This window comes from Colius striatus, chromosome 25, assembly GCF_028858725.1.
Source record: "Colius striatus isolate bColStr4 chromosome 25, bColStr4.1.hap1, whole genome shotgun sequence".
Lineage (NCBI taxonomy): Eukaryota > Metazoa > Chordata > Aves > Coliiformes > Coliidae > Colius > Colius striatus.
This window is the reverse complement of record NC_084783.1, coordinates 4,871,319-4,891,311: the sequence shown is the minus strand read 5'-3', so window position 1 is coordinate 4,891,311 and position 19,993 is coordinate 4,871,319. Positions and strand designations below refer to the sequence as shown.

Sequence of the window (19,993 nt, the reverse complement as noted above, 5' to 3'; positions counted from 1 at the left end):
CTGGGGCTTTACTGGGTGGAGATCACAGGCCTCTGGAAAAACAGCTCCTCTTGGGCAAGAGTGAGTGAAATGCACGTTATCTCCCCACCAGCAGAGGCTTCCTGGGGCCTCCTGTCAGGCCCCTTTCCTGCTGCACGGAGCTGCTGCCCCCTTCCCGCTGCTTATCGGGGGAAGCGTGTGGTGTCTGGGTCAGGCCTGGATCTGCCTGTTCTGGCACTTGAGGCTGGGGCTGGTTCTTTCAATCACAAATAGCTCCAACCCACAGGACTTTTAATCAAGCTCTGCAGTGAGCTCAAGCAGGAAGGTGCAGGAGAGTCGTCTCCTGTTCAGCCAGGGAGCAGGAGCAGGAATAAACAAGCCAACCGCCAGCCTGATGTCAGGGCTGCAGGGGAGACGTGACAAACCCTCCACTGCTAATCCCTGGAGAGCCTCCTCTGGGTCTGCAGCTCCTGCATGGCAGTGCTGTTTCTGTGAGGATGGCATTTCCTCGGTTTGCACTGTCAGAGAGTGGAGTCAGGGTGTGGGGAGAGACCTTCAGCCTCCCACGGAGTCGCTTGGGTGGAAGGATGCTTGGCTTAGGAGGTCACAAGTTCAGTTTACACTCTAAACCATACTCCAACTGCATCAAGTCTGACCATGTTTGTTATTTCCAGGAATATTCTGGAGCAGGAAAGAGGCTCAAATGAGTCACTCGGGCCATCATCTGGCTCTGACGATGGACCCAGTGTAGTGTAGCTCTGGACACACACCCCCCTCCCTGTGCTGTGGCTCCCACTGGAGCCTCTGCTCGGACACTGGTGCGTGTGGTGACAGCCCCCCACAGCCCATCCTGCAGGGAACAAGCCCCATGCTTCCTGAGTTCAGGGCTGACAAGGAAATGCGTAAGCAGGGGCAGCAGCAGTGCCCATCCCACACAGCTCTGAGCACAGCAGGGCACTGCTGGACTCGCAGCACGATGCAGACCCTGGCGAGGGGGTGGCTGCCACCCTGCCTCGGGCTGTGCTGCGCTCTCTGGGGACTCTGCCTGGCCTCTCCTGACTACGATGGTGAGTGGAAATCTTTGAGTGAAAAATTGCTGCTTCTTAAAATATGGGATGCTGGGGAGCCCTGAAAAGTCCTTCTGTAAAGCTATCACATGGGAGCAGGCTCTAGCTGGGGTTTGTGCATTCCCTGCTTGAAGCAAGAGGTAACAGAAAGTGACAACAGAAAGAAACTGAGGTGGGAGAAACTAGACAGAAAGGTTAGAGGAGAAGTTAAACAGAGCACTTGCAATCAAAGTCTTTAGTTAGAGGTTAGACCCCCACAGCCATGGCTTCACCCCAGAGCAGCCCCAGATCTTAGGACTCTTTTGCAAGCTGGGCAGAGGAATTGCTCTCTAGTTTCCCAGAGCTGCTGATAGTTGGACATCACAGCAATCACCTGTGAGCTGTGGGAAAGCACACGGCAGAGGAATCGTGTCAGTCTGCAGTGCCTGGCTGGTGGTTGCTCCTGCACACCTGATGCTGCTCAACAGCTGCCTCTGCCCACCACACAGAAGCATTTTACAGAATACTCTCACTTCTGGAAGACCCCAGCATGAAATACAAAGCTGTGGCCCTTGGAGTAAGCATTGGCCAAGAAAGCCAATGGCAGCCTGGGGGCAGCAATAGTGTGGGCAGCAGGGTGAAGGAGGTTCTGCTCCCCCTCTGCTCTGCCCTGCTGAGGCCTCATCTGGAGTCCTGTGGCCAGTTCTGGGCTCCCCAGCTCCAGAGGGACAGGGAACTGCTGCAGAGAGGCCAGTGCAGGGCCACCAAGATGCTGAGGGGACTGGAGCATCTTCCTTGTGAGGAAAGGCTGTGGGACCTGGGGCTGTTGAGCCTGGAGAAGAGGAGACTGAGGGGGGAGCTCATGAATATTTGTAAGTTTATAACTGGTGGGTGTCAGGAGGTTGGGGCAGCACTTGTTTCTCTTGTCTCCAGCAACAGGACAAGGGGTGATGGGATGAAGCTGGAACACAAACAGTTCCATTTAAACATAGGGAAAACTGTTTGAGTGTTTGAGTGAGGGAGCCCTGGCCCAGGCTGCCCAGGGAGGGTGTGGAGGCTCCTTCCTTGGAGGGCTTCAAGACCCACCTGGACACGTTCCTGTGTGACCTGATCTAGGTGGGAGCTGCTTCTGCAGGGGGTTGGGCTGGATGATCTCTAGAGGTCCCTTCCAACCCCACCATGCTGTGACTCCATGTACTACTTGTTTTGCCAAAGATGAAGGTCCCTGCACACAGCAGGTAACAGACCTGTTTGTCTGGCAGATTACTCTCAGAACAGCACCAACGAGCAGGTGACGACCCCAGAGCTCGCGCCGTGCCCACGAGCCATCCCTGGAGAGAAGGCAACGATAAACAACGTCACGTACCTGCTGCTCCACGAGGCCACACGCCGGCAGCTGGGCAGCGTGGTCACCGTGAGGCTCATCCCCTGCCTCTACACCCTCGTCTTCCTCGTGGGGTTGCCTTCGAACGGGCTGGCGCTGTGGGTCCTGGCCACCAGGGCTGAGAAGCTGACCTCCACCGTCTTCCTGATGAACCTGGCTGCAGCAGACCTGCTGCTCGTGTCGGTGCTGCCTTTCAAGATTTCCTACTACTTTCTGGGGAACAGCTGGCCCTTTGGGGAGGGTCTGTGCCGCCTCACCACCGCCTTTTTCTACGGGAACATGTACTGCTCGGTGCTGCTGCTCACGGCTGTCAGCGTTGACCGCTATCTGGCCGTGGTTCACCCCTTCTTTGCCCGTTCTTTCCGCACCCCTGCCCTGGCTGCCGGCGCCTGCGCTGCCATCTGGCTCTGTGCTGCCACGCTCACCCTGCCCCTGGCCCTGCAGCGCCAGTCCTATCCCCTGTACGGGGCAGACGTCACGCTGTGCCACGACGTCCTCCCCAGGCACGAGGATGATGGCTATTACTTCTACTACTTCACGTGCCTGATGGCCTGTGGGTTCCTCACGCCTCTGCTGGTGATGCTGTTCAGCTACTGCTCGGTGCTGCGAGCCCTCCTGGCCAGTGGGAAGCGATACTCCTACTCGGTGAAGCTCACGGCTCTTGTGCTGTTCACACTCGTGGCTTTCTACACACCCAGCAACGTTCTCCTCCTGGTTCATTACTCCAGCTACAACTCAAAGCTGTATGGCAACCTGTACATCAGCTACATGGTGAGCCTGGCCATCAGCACCTTTAACAGCTGTGCTGATCCTTTTGTCTACTACTACGTTTCTGAAGACTTCAGGGAGAAGGTGAGAAGAAGATTCTTCAGCGACAGGAAACAAACCACCACATCCCTGAAGACCTGCAAGGAGATGCTCCCTCCGAAAAGCTCCAAAGATTCACTGGTGTAAGCCTCCATCCCAGCAACCCCTCCCCAGGGCACTCCAACAGACACAGGGGATGAGGTGACGACACAGCTGGGATCACATTTCAACTGGAGCCATGAGTCCTGGGAGATGAGCCCTGTCTCCTGTCTGCAGAGCTAAAATGGAATAAACCTGGACCACAGAAGAGGTGTGGAGTCCAGACAAGGTGTGGAGTGCTGAACATGTGTAGACCTCTTACCAGGACACTGCATGCAACTACTCATCTGGTCACCTACGACCAGAGATGTGCTCACCAACACACTTGGGTCTGGTTTTCCTGATGCATCTTGTGTTGCTGTTTGTGTTCTGGTTCTTTTTCTGCTACTGGCTTGCTTGCTGTCCTTGAGCTTATATTCCCTTCACCTAATACTCAACCAGAACAGGCACTTGCAAAAACAGAGTCCTAAATGTTCCACAAGTACGAGGAGGTACCTCTGTGCAAGGTGCTCTCTTGAACTGCAACACTCTCAAGGTGCTGTATAGCTCTGGCTTTCACTCCTGGCTTTGCTCATAAGCAGCACCACAGTAACTTCAGCCCTGTGTTGGTACCAAGGGGCTCATTCACCTTCACTAATCCCTGTTTTTGCAAATGACATCTGTAATTTCTTTGGGGAAAATATTGTATTAATGGATTTATTTAAACAGTGATGTCTCTTGGAGGGAAACATTAAAGGAGGGATTGAGGAGAGCTCTGCTGTGCAACCCCACACTTCTTTCAGGCAATGACACACATGATCAAGAAATGTCTCTTAGGAAACAAAGAGCCAAGTCTGTGGCTTGTTAGAACCTGTTGCACATTTGATAAAATGCAGCAAGCTCAGCTCTGAGACACAACTTGGGCAGAGCTGTGATAGAAAATGAGTGACAAAATCTCTTTAGGATTCCTGGCTTCTTTGGTTACTGACACAGACACGACTTCTTCTTCCACCATAAGCTGTGATGGAACTGCCCTGTCCAGCAGCAGAGGTGAAGGTGGCAAGATGGCCTTCAAATCAGCTTTGAATCAAATGTTTATCAGAATCTAAACCAGACCCATTTGTGGACCCAGACTTGCTAATATTTGTGTGAGCAAACAAAAAGTGGCCCTAGAACTGTTTGTGTGTACATGCATGAGCAGAGGCAAAATGCAGGTGAAAACCTAGAGCCTGTCTGCTAGCAGGGGCATGGCAGTGACTCACTGCAGCAGGCCTGGTGTGGCCAGGGCTAATGCCACTCCATCAGAAGTAAGGAGCACGAAGGACCACCAAAACTCAGCCCCAAACTGAGTGGAGGTTTTCTAAATGGATGATCTAGTCACAGTTATGAAAACCAGGTTATTGTGCATGAATGTCACCAGTTGATGCCAGCAGAGCAAGGGCTGGTGGGTCACAGGCTGTTGTTCCAATGATGTTCTTCAGCCAAGCTGAATGTTCTGGTGTTTGTTTCATGCTGAGGCTGGTTAAGAAGGGAAAGAGGCAAGACCAAAACACTTGGATGAGAAAGAACAAGGGAACCATTGCTTGAAAATAAACACCGTGGTAATGATTACTCTGCATAATGTAGCTACAAATAGACATGAATTTCATGGCAAGGATTGCAAGCTGAAGTGCCTGATAACCAGCACTGCTGCAAGCTACTCAGCAGTGCAGCTTGGTGTCAGTAGGAATCTCTGTCTTACAGACCCACTGACTTTTGCAATGAGGGATCATCAGGGAAAGGAAAGGAGAAGCAGCTCTCTGACAGAGGCAGAGCCAGAAACAAGTCAAAGCCCAGAGCAGCAGCAGGTCTGCCTTCTTCAATGGCTTTTCATCACCCAGTTGGCCTCTTCCTTGGTGTGACAACAAAAATCAATCAATCCTTTCTCTCCAGACTGTGAGTGACTGGTTTCACAACGCTGCAGCCCAGGTTTTCAATGCTGAGCTGTCCTTGTGCTCTCAGGGAGGGGACTGAGTCCAGAGTCAGACCTGGGCCAAAGCCTATAAAGAGCATTGAGTCTGCTAAGGCCATGCTGTGCCCAGTGGTTCTTGTGGACCTAATTCTGCAGAATCCCAGGTAGAATGGAGGAAAAATAATCTGGGATTATGATTATTATAGGAAATCTCCAACAAACCTGGGACAAGGGAAAGCTACAGCCAGAGGGGGTGAAGAAGAGGGCAGAGACCTGCTCCTTTACTCCTGTGATAGGGAAGAAAAGGCAACCACAGCTGTGTCATTGCAGCTTTATTCAGTTCCTTAAATTAAATGACTTTTGGTTTTTTCCTGACTGCTGGAAGGGAGCTGCTTTGGTGTGACAACACTGGGGGGAGGTGGAGACTGCCCAAGAACAGATGCACTAGTGACTTCCCTGAAAGTGCCAAACTCTGAAGAAGGACTCAAGGTGACATCAGGTTTCAGCTCCCCTGACATGTTACCTCATGCTCCCTGTCCTGTTCTGTCTCTGTTTAAGGGTGTTAAGGCTGCTCTGCCTTTGCCTTCCCAGGTGCTGGGTCTCTGGCTTTTCCTCTAGTTGTAAAGCACAAGCAAGACTCCTCTGCCTCAGACAGATGAGAGCACTGGCAAGCAGACACCCCACAGAACAAGGCCAGGATTAAGGGGCTGGCACCTTCAGGAGCAATTACTTAGCTGGCAGCAATGGGGAGAGATCTGCATCTTGAATTAGTACATCACATGTATCAGCCTGAGGAAAGTGAAGACAAGTCAGGTTTAACACGTGGTCGAAACTCCCTACATTCATCTCCTTGCCCCCAGTGCTGAACCTGTGTGACTGCCCAAGGGACTTAGGACAGGACCAAGCAATATGAAATCATTTACATCTATCCAGAGCATTCAGTGGATGACACAAGGAAACTAAAGCCAGAAAGGGACAGAAGACTGAATCCAGAACAGAAGAGCCATCTTCTGAGGAAAGCTAGTCTCCCAGACATTAGCAGGGTGACTGTCTCATTCTCCCAGACTCAGAGCACAAGCAGCAAACAGCAGGGTTTGTATTGTGCAGATTTGATATTGAGGAAAAAACCCAAACCCAACACCCCACTCCTGTTGCAGGTCACATTGTGTCTCCTGTTTATCCAGGGGATAAATATTGACTCAGTCCTGTCTGTGTACACAATAGCCAGTGTCTGCCAGGCCAGTTGCTTACAGGAGATGGAATTTAGTTTAAAGGCATTTATTTACCTGCCAGAGAGGAATGCAGCTGCCAGTGCTTCTGCTGTGCTGTGCAGACACAGTGAGGACATGGTCTGTCCACACACACTGAAGAGACGTGGCAAAAACCTCTACTGGGAAGCAGTGGGTACACAAGGGCAGCAGCCACAGTCCTGTGAGGAGAGCTCAGAGCAGCCTTGAAGGAAGGCTTGGAAACTGGACAACAAAGCAGTCCTGAAATGGCTGGGAACTTCAAGACCCAGATCTTCATCAGATCAACTACATTCCACAAATATCTGACCTCAGACCAAAACAGGACTGGAAGCTACATGTCCTCAGCTTCTGCAAAGCTCCTGCTTTGTCCCCACATGTGGATGTTTCTGGGATAAAACTGCTTTTATTCTGGAATGGAATGTCTATACTGGGATATATTCTTGGTGTGGTTCCTGTGTAAACAGGCCCTGAAAATGAATGGAGCTGGGCTTTTTCCTCTTTCCATTCACCAATGAATACCCTCAAAAGGAGTTTCCACCCTGCTCTTGGTCCTCATAACAATAGAAGTGGGAAGATAAGATGTTAACACTATTTTGCAAGAGGCAATTGCATGTAACTCCTCCAAAAAGAGCAATGCTGCTCCAGGCAGGAAGGGAAACAAAAAACCTTGGCTCTTGCACATTTGGAGACACAAAGCTTTTGTTTTTAATGTTACCACATTGCTTGGGGCAGGTCAGTCTGAGGAAGTCCAGGCTCCTCCACACCAGCAGACCCCAGGTCTAGGCATAGATGACCATCTCCAGAACAACCATTGCATGGGGATCCTAGTGGGAGCAGAATCAAAGTGATGGTGAAGTCAGGTATGCATTTAAAAGGATTGCTCCTTGGGGCAGCTTTATTTTCATGGCAGGGTTACAAGGAAGAAAGGGGCCCAGAAGGCTGCAAGCAGCCCTGATCAGCACACAGTGCAACGTGAAGAGGACTCACCCATCCAATCCTTGTCATGGCTATGGCTGGCAAACCTCCCACCTGCAGCCATATGGTGGGCAGTGAAGCCTTCCAGCCCTGACAGTGGATTTCAGTCTTCTCTTGTGAAATGTACCTCCCACCAACTTCCCTGCACACAGAGCCATGGGGGAAGTTTTTCTCTTGTGGGACAGTGTTGTGAGTGCAGCAGGCTCAGGGGCTGGGGAAGATGATGAGCCTCAGGGGCTGAGGATGATGATGAGCCTGAGGGGCTGGGGATGATGATGAGCCTCAGGCCTGGGGATGATGATGAGCCTCAGGCCTGGGGATGATGATGAGCCTCAGGGGCTGGGGATGATGATGAGCCTCAGGGGCTGGGGATGATGATGAGCCTCAGGCCTGGGGATGATGATGAGCCTCAGGCCTGGGGAAGATGATGAGCCTCAGGGGCTGGGGATGATGATGAGCCTCAGGCCTGGGGATGATAATGAGCCTCAGGGGCTGGGGATGATGATGAGCCTCAGGGGCTGGGGAAGGTGATGAGCCTCAGGGGCTGGGGATGATGATGAACCTCAGGGGCTGGGGATGATGATGAGCCTCAGGGGCTGGGGAAGGTGATGAGCCTCAGGGGCTGGGGATGATGATGAACCTCAGGGGCTGGGGAAGGTGATGAGCCTCAGGGGCTGGGGATGATGATGAACCTCAGGGGCTGGGGATGATGATGAGCCTCAGGCCTGGGGATGATGATGAGCCTCAGGGGCTGGGGATGATGATGAGCCTCAGGCCTGGGGATGATAATGAGCCTCAGGGGCTGGGGATGATGATGAGCCTCAGGGGCTGAGGATGATGATGAGCCTCAGGGGCTGGGGATGATGATGAGCCTCAGGCCTGGGGAGATGATGAGCCTCAGGGACTGAGGATGATGATGAGGCTCAGGGGCTGGGGATGATGATGAGCCTCAGGCCTGGGGATGATGATGAGCCTGAGGGGCTGGGGATGATGATGAGCCTGAGGGGCTGGGGATGATGATGACGCTCAGGGGCTGGGAATGATGGTGAGCCTCAGGCCTGGGGATGATGATGAGCCTCAGGGGCTGAGGATGATGATGAGCCTGAGGGGCTGGGGATGATGATGAGCCTCAGGCCTGGGGATGATGATGAGCCTCAGGCCTGGGGATGATGATGAGCCTCAGGGGCTGGGGATGATGATGAGCCTCAGGGGCTGGGGATGATGATGAGCCTCAGGCCTGGGGATGATGATGAGCCTCAGGCCTGGGGAAGATGATGAGCCTCAGGGGCTGGGGATGATGATGAGCCTCAGGCCTGGGGATGATAATGAGCCTCAGGGGCTGGGGATGATGATGAGCCTCAGGGGCTGGGGATGATGATGAGCCTCAGGCCTGGGGATGATGATGAGCCTCAGGCCTGGGGATGATGATGAGCCTCAGGGGCTGGGGATGATGATGAGCCTCAGGCCTGGGGATGATGATGAGCCTCAGGCCTGGGGATGATGATGAGCCTCAGGGGCTGGGGATGATGATGAGCCTCAGGGGCTGGGGATGATGATGAGCCTCAGGCCTGGGGATGATGATGAGCCTCAGGGGCTGGGGATGATGATGAGCCTCAGGGGCTGGGGATGATGATGAGCCTCAGGGGCTGGGGATGATGATGAGCCTCAGGCTCTGGCATCATTAGCAAAACACACAGATTTTTTATTATTATAATTTGAGAGAAAACTTCTCAACCATCTTTCCTCAAACAGCAGTTCAGCTAAGCACAAGGCCTGGACTTGGCTTCTAAATGTAGCTAGGAAATGGCATTTGCAGTATCCTGATAGTAGAGAAAACACTTTGACATGGTCTATAGATTTGAATTCCAGCCCATGTTTTGCCTCACCTAGAGGGCACAGCATGTTGGTCTCATCCTTGGAAGCACTCCAATGAGGATGCACAAAAGGCAGGAAAATTGACAGAAAAACAACACTGAGTGTCCCTCTTAGAGCTCCAGATCCCCACCCCCCGTCCCCCACCCCAGGCAGCAAAGCCTCCAGTTCTGAGTGCATCAGGAAGTAGTCATCGTTCAGTTTCTGGTCTGCAGCAGGTCATCTGTAGGAACACACTCACACAAGAGCTGATTCTGAGCCTCTTCTCTTTCTTTAAATTAGATATTTCTGTTGAAAATAAAACATAATGAAGAAAAGTTACTTCCCCATTACATATCTTTGTGACACATCACTGGGGCTGGGCAGAGAAAAGCTTAAAAGTCACTTTTGATTCTGCTAGGGATAGAGACAGGTCCTAAAGACTTCCATATGCTGCCCTAGCAAGATCTTGGTCCTGGTGACTCCTTGCCAAAGAAGTTAGCAAGTCAGTTGTAAGAATGCCTCTTTTGAGGAATGGAATACATTTGACCCAACATGTGTGTTGGTACCTCAGATGTTGGCTCTGAAACACCATCTCTGAGCCTCCCACTCTGCAGCTCACCATTGTGCTGTGGTTGTTGCTTCCTGAGTCTCGTCCCCTTCCTTTAACGTGTTTGCTGTTGGCAGTTCTGCCACAATCTCAAACACATCACCTTCTGACACGTAGGGGTCTGGGTCGTATTCATAGGAGTAGTATGACAGATCTGTCTGCAGTGGAGGCCCTTCCTCTGCTGGAAAGGAAATGTGGAGTGTCAGGTTGTGCTTTCACAGATTCACTGAATGGTGGGGTTGGAAGAGACCTCTAAAGGTCATCCAGCCCAACCCCCTGCCCAAGCAGCTTCCCCTGGCTCAGGGGCACAGGAACGTGTCCAGGTGGGTTTGGAAACCTCCCAAGAAGGAGCCTCCACACCCTCCCTGGGCAGCCTGGGCCAGGGCTCCCTCACCTCCCACTAAAGAAGTTTTTCCCTATGTTTCAGGGGAACTTTTTGGTGTTCCAGCTTTTCTCCATTTACACCTTGTCTTGTCACTTCAGACAACAGCAAAAAAGTGACACTCCATCCTTTTGACATCCATCTGTTAAATGCTTGTGTTAATGAGACCCCTCATCAGTCTTTTTGAGGCTGAACAGCCCCAGGTCCCACAGCCTTTCCTCAGAAGGAAGATGCTCCAGGCCTCTCAGGCCCTGCACTGGCCTCTCTCCAGCAGTTCCCTGTCCCTCTGGAGCTGGGGAGCCCAGAACTGGCCACAGGACTCCAGATGAGGCCTCCCCAGGGCAGAGCAGAGGGGGAGCAGAACCTCCCTTGTCCTGCTGCCAACAAAGGCACATTTGTTTAGTTGCTGCCCACCAGCACTCCCAGGTGTGTCTCTGCAGAGCTGCTCTCCAGCAGGTCACCCCCAGCCTGGCCTGGTGCAGGGGGTTGTTCCTCCCCAGCTGCAGGACTCTGCCCTTGTCCTTGTTGAACCTCAGCAGGTTCCTCTGTGCCCAACTCTCCAGCTGGACGAGATCCCACTGAATGGCAGCACAGCCTCTGGGGAATCAGCTCCCAGCTTGGTGCCAGCAGGGAACTTGCTGAGGGTCCCTCTGTGCCCTCATCCAGGTGGCTGATGAAGATGTTGAACCAGACTGGCCCCAGAACGAGCTGCTGTGGACCAACCCCTTTAGCCAAAGCAGCTGCATCTCAGCATCACAGAGAAGGGGAATGATGTAAGATGAAAGGATTTTTTTTATCTGAGGCCCAATGAATGCCTTACATGAGTAAAGGAGGCTGCAGGTGTCAATGCACCTGCATGTGCCTGCTCAGATTCACATGCAAGGAGGAAAGCTGCTGTGAATCAGAACTCTCAGTTTCCCAGGCAGAGGTCTGGGCACTGGGATGGGGCAATGAAAGGAACTGTAGAGGGAAGAGGCCGTGCAATGTGAAACAATCTCAAGCACCTCAGTTCATCAGAGAATTTAAGTTAGGAAAGTTCACCCCCAGACATGTTTCTAGCAAGATAAAAGTAAGAATTCGGGAATGCCAGAGGTCACAGATGAGTTACTCTGGCCCCAGAAAACACATTTCTCCTTTTGACTAGGCCCAAGTCAAGGCCCCGAGTCAGGGAGACAGCACTTGATGCAAAGGTGTGGAATGGCTTCTATACACTGGTGCTTAGAAGCAAGTAAGCTAGAGGGCAGGCTGATGAAGCAGTTTACTTGCTGCATGTGACAATAAAGACTGCAGTGTAAGCAGCCAGATTTCTTTCCAGCCCAGTAAGAACTAAGATTTTGGCACAATGGGCCAGGAGCCTACATCAAAGCCATTCACTTCAGCACAGTCACATGCTGCTGAGGAACTTCCCTCATGTAAGCTAAGAACAGACATCACAGGCAGAAGGAGATATTTAACCCCCTTGCATTCACTTCAGTCCACGCTGTGACACTGGCAGGTCACTCCCACAGTACATATCCTACTCACACAGGCTGTCTCTGTGTGCTGGGTGGTTGCTCACTGTCCAGAGGGATAAGACTCGAGATAAAACTTCCAGGAATATCAATAGGTTCCAAGAGTTGGCTAAACTGTTCCTGGAGCCAGCTCAGCTGTCCATCCTGTTTGCTTTCTGTATACACTGCTCTAATCCAAACCAAACCAACATGCTGGAACAGTCATTGCAAGGAGAAGGGAGGAAAAGTCCCTCTTCTCCCCCCAACGTTGGCTTTATGTAAGGAGAACACTCATCAAGGCCTTTGAAAGTGTTTGTTCTCTAGAAAGAAAATATTTGAAGTCTCTTCCCTATTGCCTCCCACATCCTCCCAGCAACAGGCTCAGCCTGAAAGCAGAGTCAGTCTCTGTGTCCAGTTCTTCTTGGCCTTCTCCATCTGAGAACCTGCCAGATCATGAGCTGGTTCTATGAATGGATGATTGCTGTGCACCAGGGACAGAACTCACATCACAGAACTCAGTCTTCCCAGGAATGCAGCACTGGAATCAAAGCAAAGAGGAAAGGCTGACATTTCCACTTGCATACAAACCACTCCCCCAAGTGTTTGTGCCTAAGCCAATGTTTGCTGAATGCTGATGGGGTGGAAGGAAAAATGGTCTGTTGCCAGTTCAATCAATCCTAAACCAGTGAATAATGAATGTGCCAGGGAGTGCTGCGAGGTAACTGCACCTGGAAGCAGAGTTCACTCTGATGTCCCTGTTAGGGGCTAGTGATGGGGGATGGCATGAAACTACAAACAATAAAAATAGCACCAGCATCAAAGAGAAGTCTCATAATTCCAGCAGAACTGTACAAAGTACGTGGTCCCAGCTGGGGGGAAAAGCCTGGGGGTCAGACAGCATGGAGGTGGGTGGGCTGTCTGCTCTGAGCACACCACAGCAGCACTGACACCACTGAGTGCTGCTGCCCCACACTTGGAGGTTGCTTTTCCATCAAATACATTTAGAATCACAACATTATTGTGATATCAACACACTGTCTTCCAACTTGAGTGGCTCTCCATTTAGCACTTCAGCCAGAGAAGATTTAAGCTGTTTCAGAAGATGATCTATGGAAGCAATCAAAGCATCGCTTCAAAGAGATGGTACCAGAGCTAGTGAGGAGCCCTGAGGCCCTGAAATCCACTCATATTTTTGCAGCCTAGCATGACAATGATCTTAGGAAAGCCACAGTCAGAAACTCCCATTAGCAACTAAAGCACTGTTTCAGGAGCTTTCAATCCAAACAGAATGCAACAGGCTATGAAAGCACAGGAGCAGTTTCGATGCTTAGAGGCAGGTCCATGCTACTTGTCAAACTCCTGTTCCATCCCTCTGAGTATCAGTAATTCTCCTGTGACAAAGAACAGCTGGGGGACTCAGACATGAGCTGTTGCAGTTGAGCATTGTCACCCTGCACACCTCCCTCTCAATCAAGAGAATATTTCTACCCACCCACACAAAGAGAGGCCACACAGTTCTAAGGTCAAAGCTTAGCCACTCTAACTCACTTGCTGCAACATCTGCTGCAGCCTTTTGCAAAGCATTTGAAAGGGCTTTGACCATACCTAGGTGCTGCAAGAAGCACTGCATCCTGGTTTTTCAGGACTATCCATATGCAATTGTTCACCCTGAAGAGTAGAACTCACAAGCTGTTGTTGATTCTAGCAAACTCAGTGGTGTGTATGGAACTCCCCTGCAAGTCTGTCTTTACCAGAGTGAGCCCAAACACATTATGAAGTTCCCCACTGGTTGATGGAAGGAAGCTGGCTCTTATTGTTTCCATTGCTGGGGTAACATAGACAAGAGCTAACAATGAAAGCATCAATCAAACCAAGCTGAGCCTGCACAAGTCATATGGCAAACAGAGCAGGATTTGAGACAACATAAACGCCACGTGGTTCTCCAAGAAAATGGTATTTCCTGCAGATTAACACACAGAGGCGGTTTCACCAACCTGCTCCAAGCTTGATTTGGCTCCTGGAGCTCTGCATCCTCTTAGGAAGTCACAGATTTAGACATGGCTCATCAGAACTTTTGCTGGAAACCCAGAGCACCTGACTTAAACCAATCACATGCTTCAGTGCTAACAAACCACTGAGTCCAAACGAGCCCCGTGTGTAAGGAGGGATTCATTCATTTGTTAAACTTTGATTCATTTACCATGTGGTTGACCTGAGAGGAGCCCAGAGGATTAATGAAAATCACATGCTGGGTGCTTTTCCTAATACAGGATTTAGGCAGTTTTGTTTCTGAATGCTCACTCTGCCATGGCTGCTCAGATGGTTTGGTTCAGGGGAGTATCTGCCTTCCCAGAGACTCTCAGCTTGAGCACTCACAGCTCCTAGAACAAAGGATCTCTAAATGCTTGTACTCTGACAAACATTCCCTTATGGCATCCAGGTTTGTTAATCTAACATCTATATAAAAATGACACACAGAGAAATAAGCAGAATTTCCCTTTTTCCTCCTGGGACAACATTGCTGTGGTCTGGTTAGAGAAAAAACCAGAGGGTATTTTGCTTAGATTCTTCAATGCAGATTACTTCAGAAACATTGTTCTGAAATTCTCGTGCACTGTGGACTACCACACCACAAGTTCCTTCCCAGGTAACCATAGTTTTACCATCCAGTTCTCATTTGAAGGTAACATAATTGCAGTCCCATTTACATAGCAGCAGCAAAACACTTCGTAAGGCCTGGCACACCAGCAGTGCCCTGCAGAGCAGTTTGGGAATGCTGCTCAGATTGCAAACAGAGTTGCTATGCTGAATATATAACACTTGCACAGGCAACAAGCATTCACCTTAGTTATTCCAGACAGATACCTGAGGTGTGTGTGTGTGTATATATATATATATATATATCTATATATATATATCTATATATATATATATCTTACACATACACATAAATTTTTCACATTAAGCCCAGAAAAAAATGAGAGGGAAAACAGAAGAAACATTTAACACTAAGATGGAATGACCTATAGAAATAGTCATAAAGGGATATTCACCATGCTTTTACACCTTAAGAAGAAAACTGTCCATCAACATCTGTAGAGCAGAGGAAGAGCAAAGAAGAGGATGCTGTCTCAGCTTGGACACATGCTAGCCTGAACTCTGGTGCACAAGAAGGATATGAGGAGGCAGAGAATCTTCTCTTGAGGAATTAACTCTGACTGATTTGTTAGAAGACTTAAAGGCCAAGGGAAAATCAACGAGTGGAAAACAGCCAGGAAAAATCTAGTCCAGATTATTTACTAGAAACAGCATGAAACAAACTATTCTGTTGACCCTCCAGTGCTTCTTGGTGAGATTTATTGTGAGCCATGAGCAAGTTCAACGTGAGTCTTGGAAAAAAGTGTATGAATACAAGCACCAAATAAAATGAGCAGCCAAATTCCTTTCTACTGCATCTACCAACCCAATGTTTCTGCTCACTAAGGTCCTTTATTCCAAACAGCAGCACTGATTGAATCAAGACTGCCAGCTCAGTTTTTGTACAGAACTGCTAGAGACAAATTTAATCCACTTGGATTCCAGTTCTTGCCATGGGTTGGTCTGTTGTCGTGTCCTGTTCAGCTGTTTGTTGAAACACATTACATCAGCCTGGTTTAAAATGTGATCTTTCCAGCTTAATATTGAAGAGGAGATCACAGAGTGTGTGTTGTCCAAATGTACTGAAGTTGAGAAGACAGGAGAGTCATTTGCCCACTCCTGTGAACAAGTACCTAAACCTTGCACGTGCATTGGATACAGCAGGTGTCACACAAGGTTTCCTGAAAGGAAAGGGACTAGAAGAGATGATCTGCTGTTGAATAGTTATCATCCTGTTTCCTTCACCTCTTCATTTATTCTGATTTCTGAATGTTCTGTGTTTTCTAGAAGATGAACAAACTCAGCACCTTTACTTACATGTGCTTAAGAGCCAGGTATACTTTTAGGCACTGACAGGATAAGCTTTAACCTTGCTAAAGGAAAGGGCCTTGGATAAACACAAAAGGTATGCCATTACCTGCTGGAGTCTGTTGAACACTGTGTTCCTCAGCTATATGGGAGTGTGCCTCCTTTTCTTCTGGCAAATTCTTGGCTGTAAATAACAAGACAAAGAAATGCATTGGTTGATAAAGTTTGCTAATGAATCTCCAGAAGACATTTGCATTTGCAGAGGTGGCACACAGCTCCCCCCACTGCCTCACTGCACTTCAGAGCCAACACAGAATCTCCAGAGAATGCTATATTTCATGGCTGTCATTTTTGCCTAGCTTTATTCATTTCAGATACAACTGTATCAGGAATTTTATCATGAAGTTTGTTCTGATTGGTAAAACATGTATTCACAAGGGCAGAAAACCAGTTATTCTAGGCTAAGCAGGAAGGCAGCTGCACTTAAAACTTAACCCCATGTAGTATGGAAGCAAAACAATACATAGAGGAGTTTGAATTCTCTTCTTTTCCCTATTACATGTAATTATCATTTGCTTAGACAGGGGTTTGTAGTGTTCTGTAACCAGGGAACTGAATGAAACCCACAGGCAGAACATTGAGACATGGGCATCTGTTCTATGCTCGTATTATTCCTGCACGATGCTACTTCCATCTGGCAGTGATTTGGGTAAATTTGTCCATCTGATCCACATACAGGTTCCCCATCATAGCCACAGTCTCGTGAACACAAGCACTGCTCAAAATACTCATCCTCCAAGCAGCCAAAAACGTTATTGCACGGTCCAGAGTGAACAAAGCCTGCAAAGCAAACACAAACATCCAAAGGAACACTTCAGAGGAAGATGGAGTGGCAATTTTCTTCTGTATCTCTGATGGAAGTTCTCATGTTGAATTCCCTAAGACTTCCTGTAGGAATTTACAAGCTTGGTAGAATAAAAAGCCCTGAGAATAAAGCTGTCTTTGTGAAAGAACCATAGTGCAGCAGATCCCAGATGTAGAATAAGGCAGCTGTTTTGTGTGACAGAGGACATGAAGGGAATGTTGAGTTTCTGGGGAAAGCTATTCCTTTCACTGATGCATGAAACTGTTCCTTTCCTACAGTTAGCTGGGGAACTCTGCTGCAAGATGTTTTAGAGACAGAAAACCAATTTGCATTTAAAAGATTTTCACCTTGATGTCTGTGAATACACCTCATCTTGTGCAGGTTCTCTAGAGTTACACATTACATCTTGCCTCTGAACCAAAGTCACTTTGGCAACTGAAGAGCAGACTACAGTGGCCTGTTTACCTGTCATTAGTTTAATGCTGCTATCCCATAAACCTTAATAAAACTTCCACTCCCCCAGACTGCAAACCAGAGCATCTTTCTAAATGTAATGTTGAGTTCTGCACTCCTGGAAAGAATGTCTGTGGGCTCTATTCTCCAAACCAATCTGCTTGGCTTTGGTGCAACTTACCAACCCACTGGCTAGCTGAGCTTTCCACCTCATTGCACGTTGGCCCATCACAGAGCTCCCGAGCCAAGGGACTGTTCTCACTCACGTTGTAGAAACGAGTTGCTTCAAAAGCTGCAGGCCAGCAAGAATGAGAAATCACAAGTGTGATTAGAGCTCTGTGCCTAGAGCTCTAATGCTGGCAAAAGGCAAAGTAAAACAGGCACATACCTGGCTCGTAGTAATCGTACACTTTGATAGGAACAGGAGCTGTTTTCCCCACTATGTGCTCTCTGAAAGCTTGAAACTTTACACAGGTCATGCACTGGCTAGGAATCTGTTGGAAATGATGCAAAAGACTCATTGTAACAGCAACTGCACTCTAAATGGAGAGAGACACAAATAAATGCAGCATGTGCCCCTACTGAAACAGCTGTGCTGGATGCTTGGGGAGAACAAAGACACACAGAGACAATGAATTAAAGCCAAACACAATGAATTAAGATACATCATACTTTTGCTGGCCTTTAAAGCACATCCTTGCCATGCAACAATGTCAGAAAGTCAAACCTGAAACTCAAGCTGTGTTTCCTGGCTTACCTAATGCCACTCCTGTCATCAGACAGCTTGCTAATGCAACCAGCTAACAAGTCACTGCTGGTGACCAAGCCAGGGCAGATCTCACCTTCCACTCTCAGCTATGTGCAGTGAGATCTGAATTAGGCTGCATTTTTACTCTGTGCTTTTAGCAATGCTGTCTGTACCTCAAGCTGAGATCATTTTGAGGCAAAATCTAAGCGACACCTGGCCAGAAACTATATGAGCTGAAGCTGATCAGCTGCCTCTGTTTTGCTTTTGTTTCCAACCAAAACCACAACACCTATCTGCCTCAAAAGAGGCTCAGGCAACTGACCAGTTTAGGCTGCAGGGTTACTCCCCTCTGTTAGAGGGACCATCCACATCACAGTGCCTGTGTGCCCAACCCACTGGTGATTTGCCTTTCACTGAAAAGCAACATAATGAGATGAAACAAAGTCATTACCTCATCAAAATAAAAAACAACTTTTCTTCCATCCACTTCATATCTTTTTAATCCAATTTGCTTGTTCATCAATAACTGCAGAAAAGAAAATCAACAGGTTTAGGTTTATCTCCTTTTAGAGAAAACAGCTTGTAATTAGAGAAGAAGAAAGATTTTAGACTGCTTAGAAAGCTGATCAGATACCAAAACCCAGGGATTTCATCTGCTGGAAAAAGAATGTTTCAGTGAGAGAGAGGAAATGCAAAGAGGATTGCAGCTGCTGTCACACAACTGAGGAGAAAGTCATCTGTGTTCTCTCTTGCAAGGAATGTTTGCAAGGTGCACAATGTTGAGTGTTCTTCCTGGTCCCTGGTGCATTTATCTTCCTCAGACTATGCTTGACATATCATCCATAATCTAATTGAATAGCTCCCAGATTGTTTTCAGTACCAAGGCTCAAGCAAGACCTCAGAAACCCCAAAACACTCAATAAAGTCTCTTATTTACAGTCCTTCAGACCGCCAGGGAATTGCAGTGCTGGATCTCACTGGGTTTAAAGGTCCCCTTCTCCCAGCAGCTGAAATATCCAAAACATTCTTCTGCCAAGAAAATTAATCCTTACATTTGAAAAGAGCAGCCACTTGAAAGAGCCCAAGGCATCCTCCCTTCTGACAAATGGGGTCAGGCTAGGCCTCTACTACTCATCCTCTGAGGCCCAGGGGTTTGTAACTTGCATTGTACTGCTCAGGCCTTTCACACTTGTTATTTATTGGGACAATTTGCCTATTTAAGGAGTATCAGAACACAACCTATGAGCATTTCCCATATCTGGGACACTACTGGTCCTCATCTACCCCAGCCATGTGTAGAAATGCTCATGCTGACTGCAGATCTGGGGTTACACCATGGTCATGGCCCTCAGAGCAAAGGGCAATCCCTTTATGGAACTGCTGCATCTCCTCAAAGAATCTAGTAACTACCTCCCTGGTACAGAATGGTAATGAACCACCACCAGAATGTAAATGCTGTGATCTGATACACTTCTATCAGCTTTATTTTTAAACTCCCCAAAGACTGAGTCCTCACATCTCAGTGTCACAATGACTGCCATGCCCTGTGTCACGACCAGTGCATCGATCATAACTGGTTTGATAATTGTATTCAGAAGATATCAGTCATGAAAAACACTGAACCCAGCAGCTGGGGAGGATGATGGTCTGCAGAAAAGGAGTTTTGTGTGTTAATCCCAGTTTGGGAAGTGGAGTAAAAGCCATAGTGGGTACTTCTCCAACTGTTCTATTGAGCCTCTCAGTCAGACAACCCCATTTGTGACACAGGGATAATATTTCCTTGGCTTTTTGGTTTCATGCTCCTAAGTTGTTTGGATATATCAGAATGGAAACTGTGTGGAGAGGAGAACAAAATATCATTATGAGGCATTTGAAAAATGGCATAAAGCAAAAAAAACCCAGCATTTCTACTGCAATTTCCCTAAACCTGCTACCAACCAACAGCTTTAACTGTGAAGCTCTTCAGCACAGTGCTTCTGGTTGTAAAACCCTGCACACAGCTTCCTGCTGTTCCTGTAACAAGCACAGGAACATGTGTTTAAGTACCACACAATATGGAAAGGGCCAATTTAATTTGTCCTTATAATTTTAGGGCCCTGATGGTGGCTGTTATTACTCAGCAGTAGATGGCTGCAGACAGTCCTTTTATGAGGGCTCGGTGAGGCTGGCGCCACCAGGC

At 48.6% G+C, this 19,993-nt stretch overlaps 2 protein-coding genes across 2 annotated transcripts in view; one reads left to right on the top strand and one right to left on the bottom strand.

Annotated features, from left to right (window-relative positions):
* The first annotated feature begins 747 nt into the window (after positions 1-747).
* Positions 748-4,022, top strand: F2RL3 (F2R like thrombin or trypsin receptor 3). The gene is made up of 2 exons (XM_010207953.2): positions 748-1,046; positions 2,288-4,022. The coding sequence occupies exons 1-2, from the start codon at positions 848-850 to the stop codon at positions 3,361-3,363; spliced, it is 1,275 nt and encodes a 424-aa protein (XP_010206255.2). The 5' UTR covers positions 748-847; the 3' UTR covers positions 3,364-4,022.
* A 5,884-nt stretch (positions 4,023-9,906) lies between these two features.
* CPAMD8 (C3 and PZP like alpha-2-macroglobulin domain containing 8) overlaps positions 9,907-19,993 on the bottom strand; it is a 55,950-nt gene continuing 45,863 nt past the window's right edge. The window contains exons 37-42 of the mRNA XM_062014926.1: positions 18,266-18,340; positions 17,455-17,560; positions 17,248-17,358; positions 16,376-16,588; positions 15,858-15,932; positions 9,907-10,112 (exon numbers count right to left, since the gene is read on the bottom strand). Of these exons, the coding sequence (XP_061870910.1) occupies positions 9,940-10,112; positions 15,858-15,932; positions 16,376-16,588; positions 17,248-17,358; positions 17,455-17,560; positions 18,266-18,340 (753 nt within the window). The 3' untranslated portion in view covers positions 9,907-9,939. The remainder of the gene's footprint in view (positions 10,113-15,857; positions 15,933-16,375; positions 16,589-17,247; positions 17,359-17,454; positions 17,561-18,265; positions 18,341-19,993) is intronic.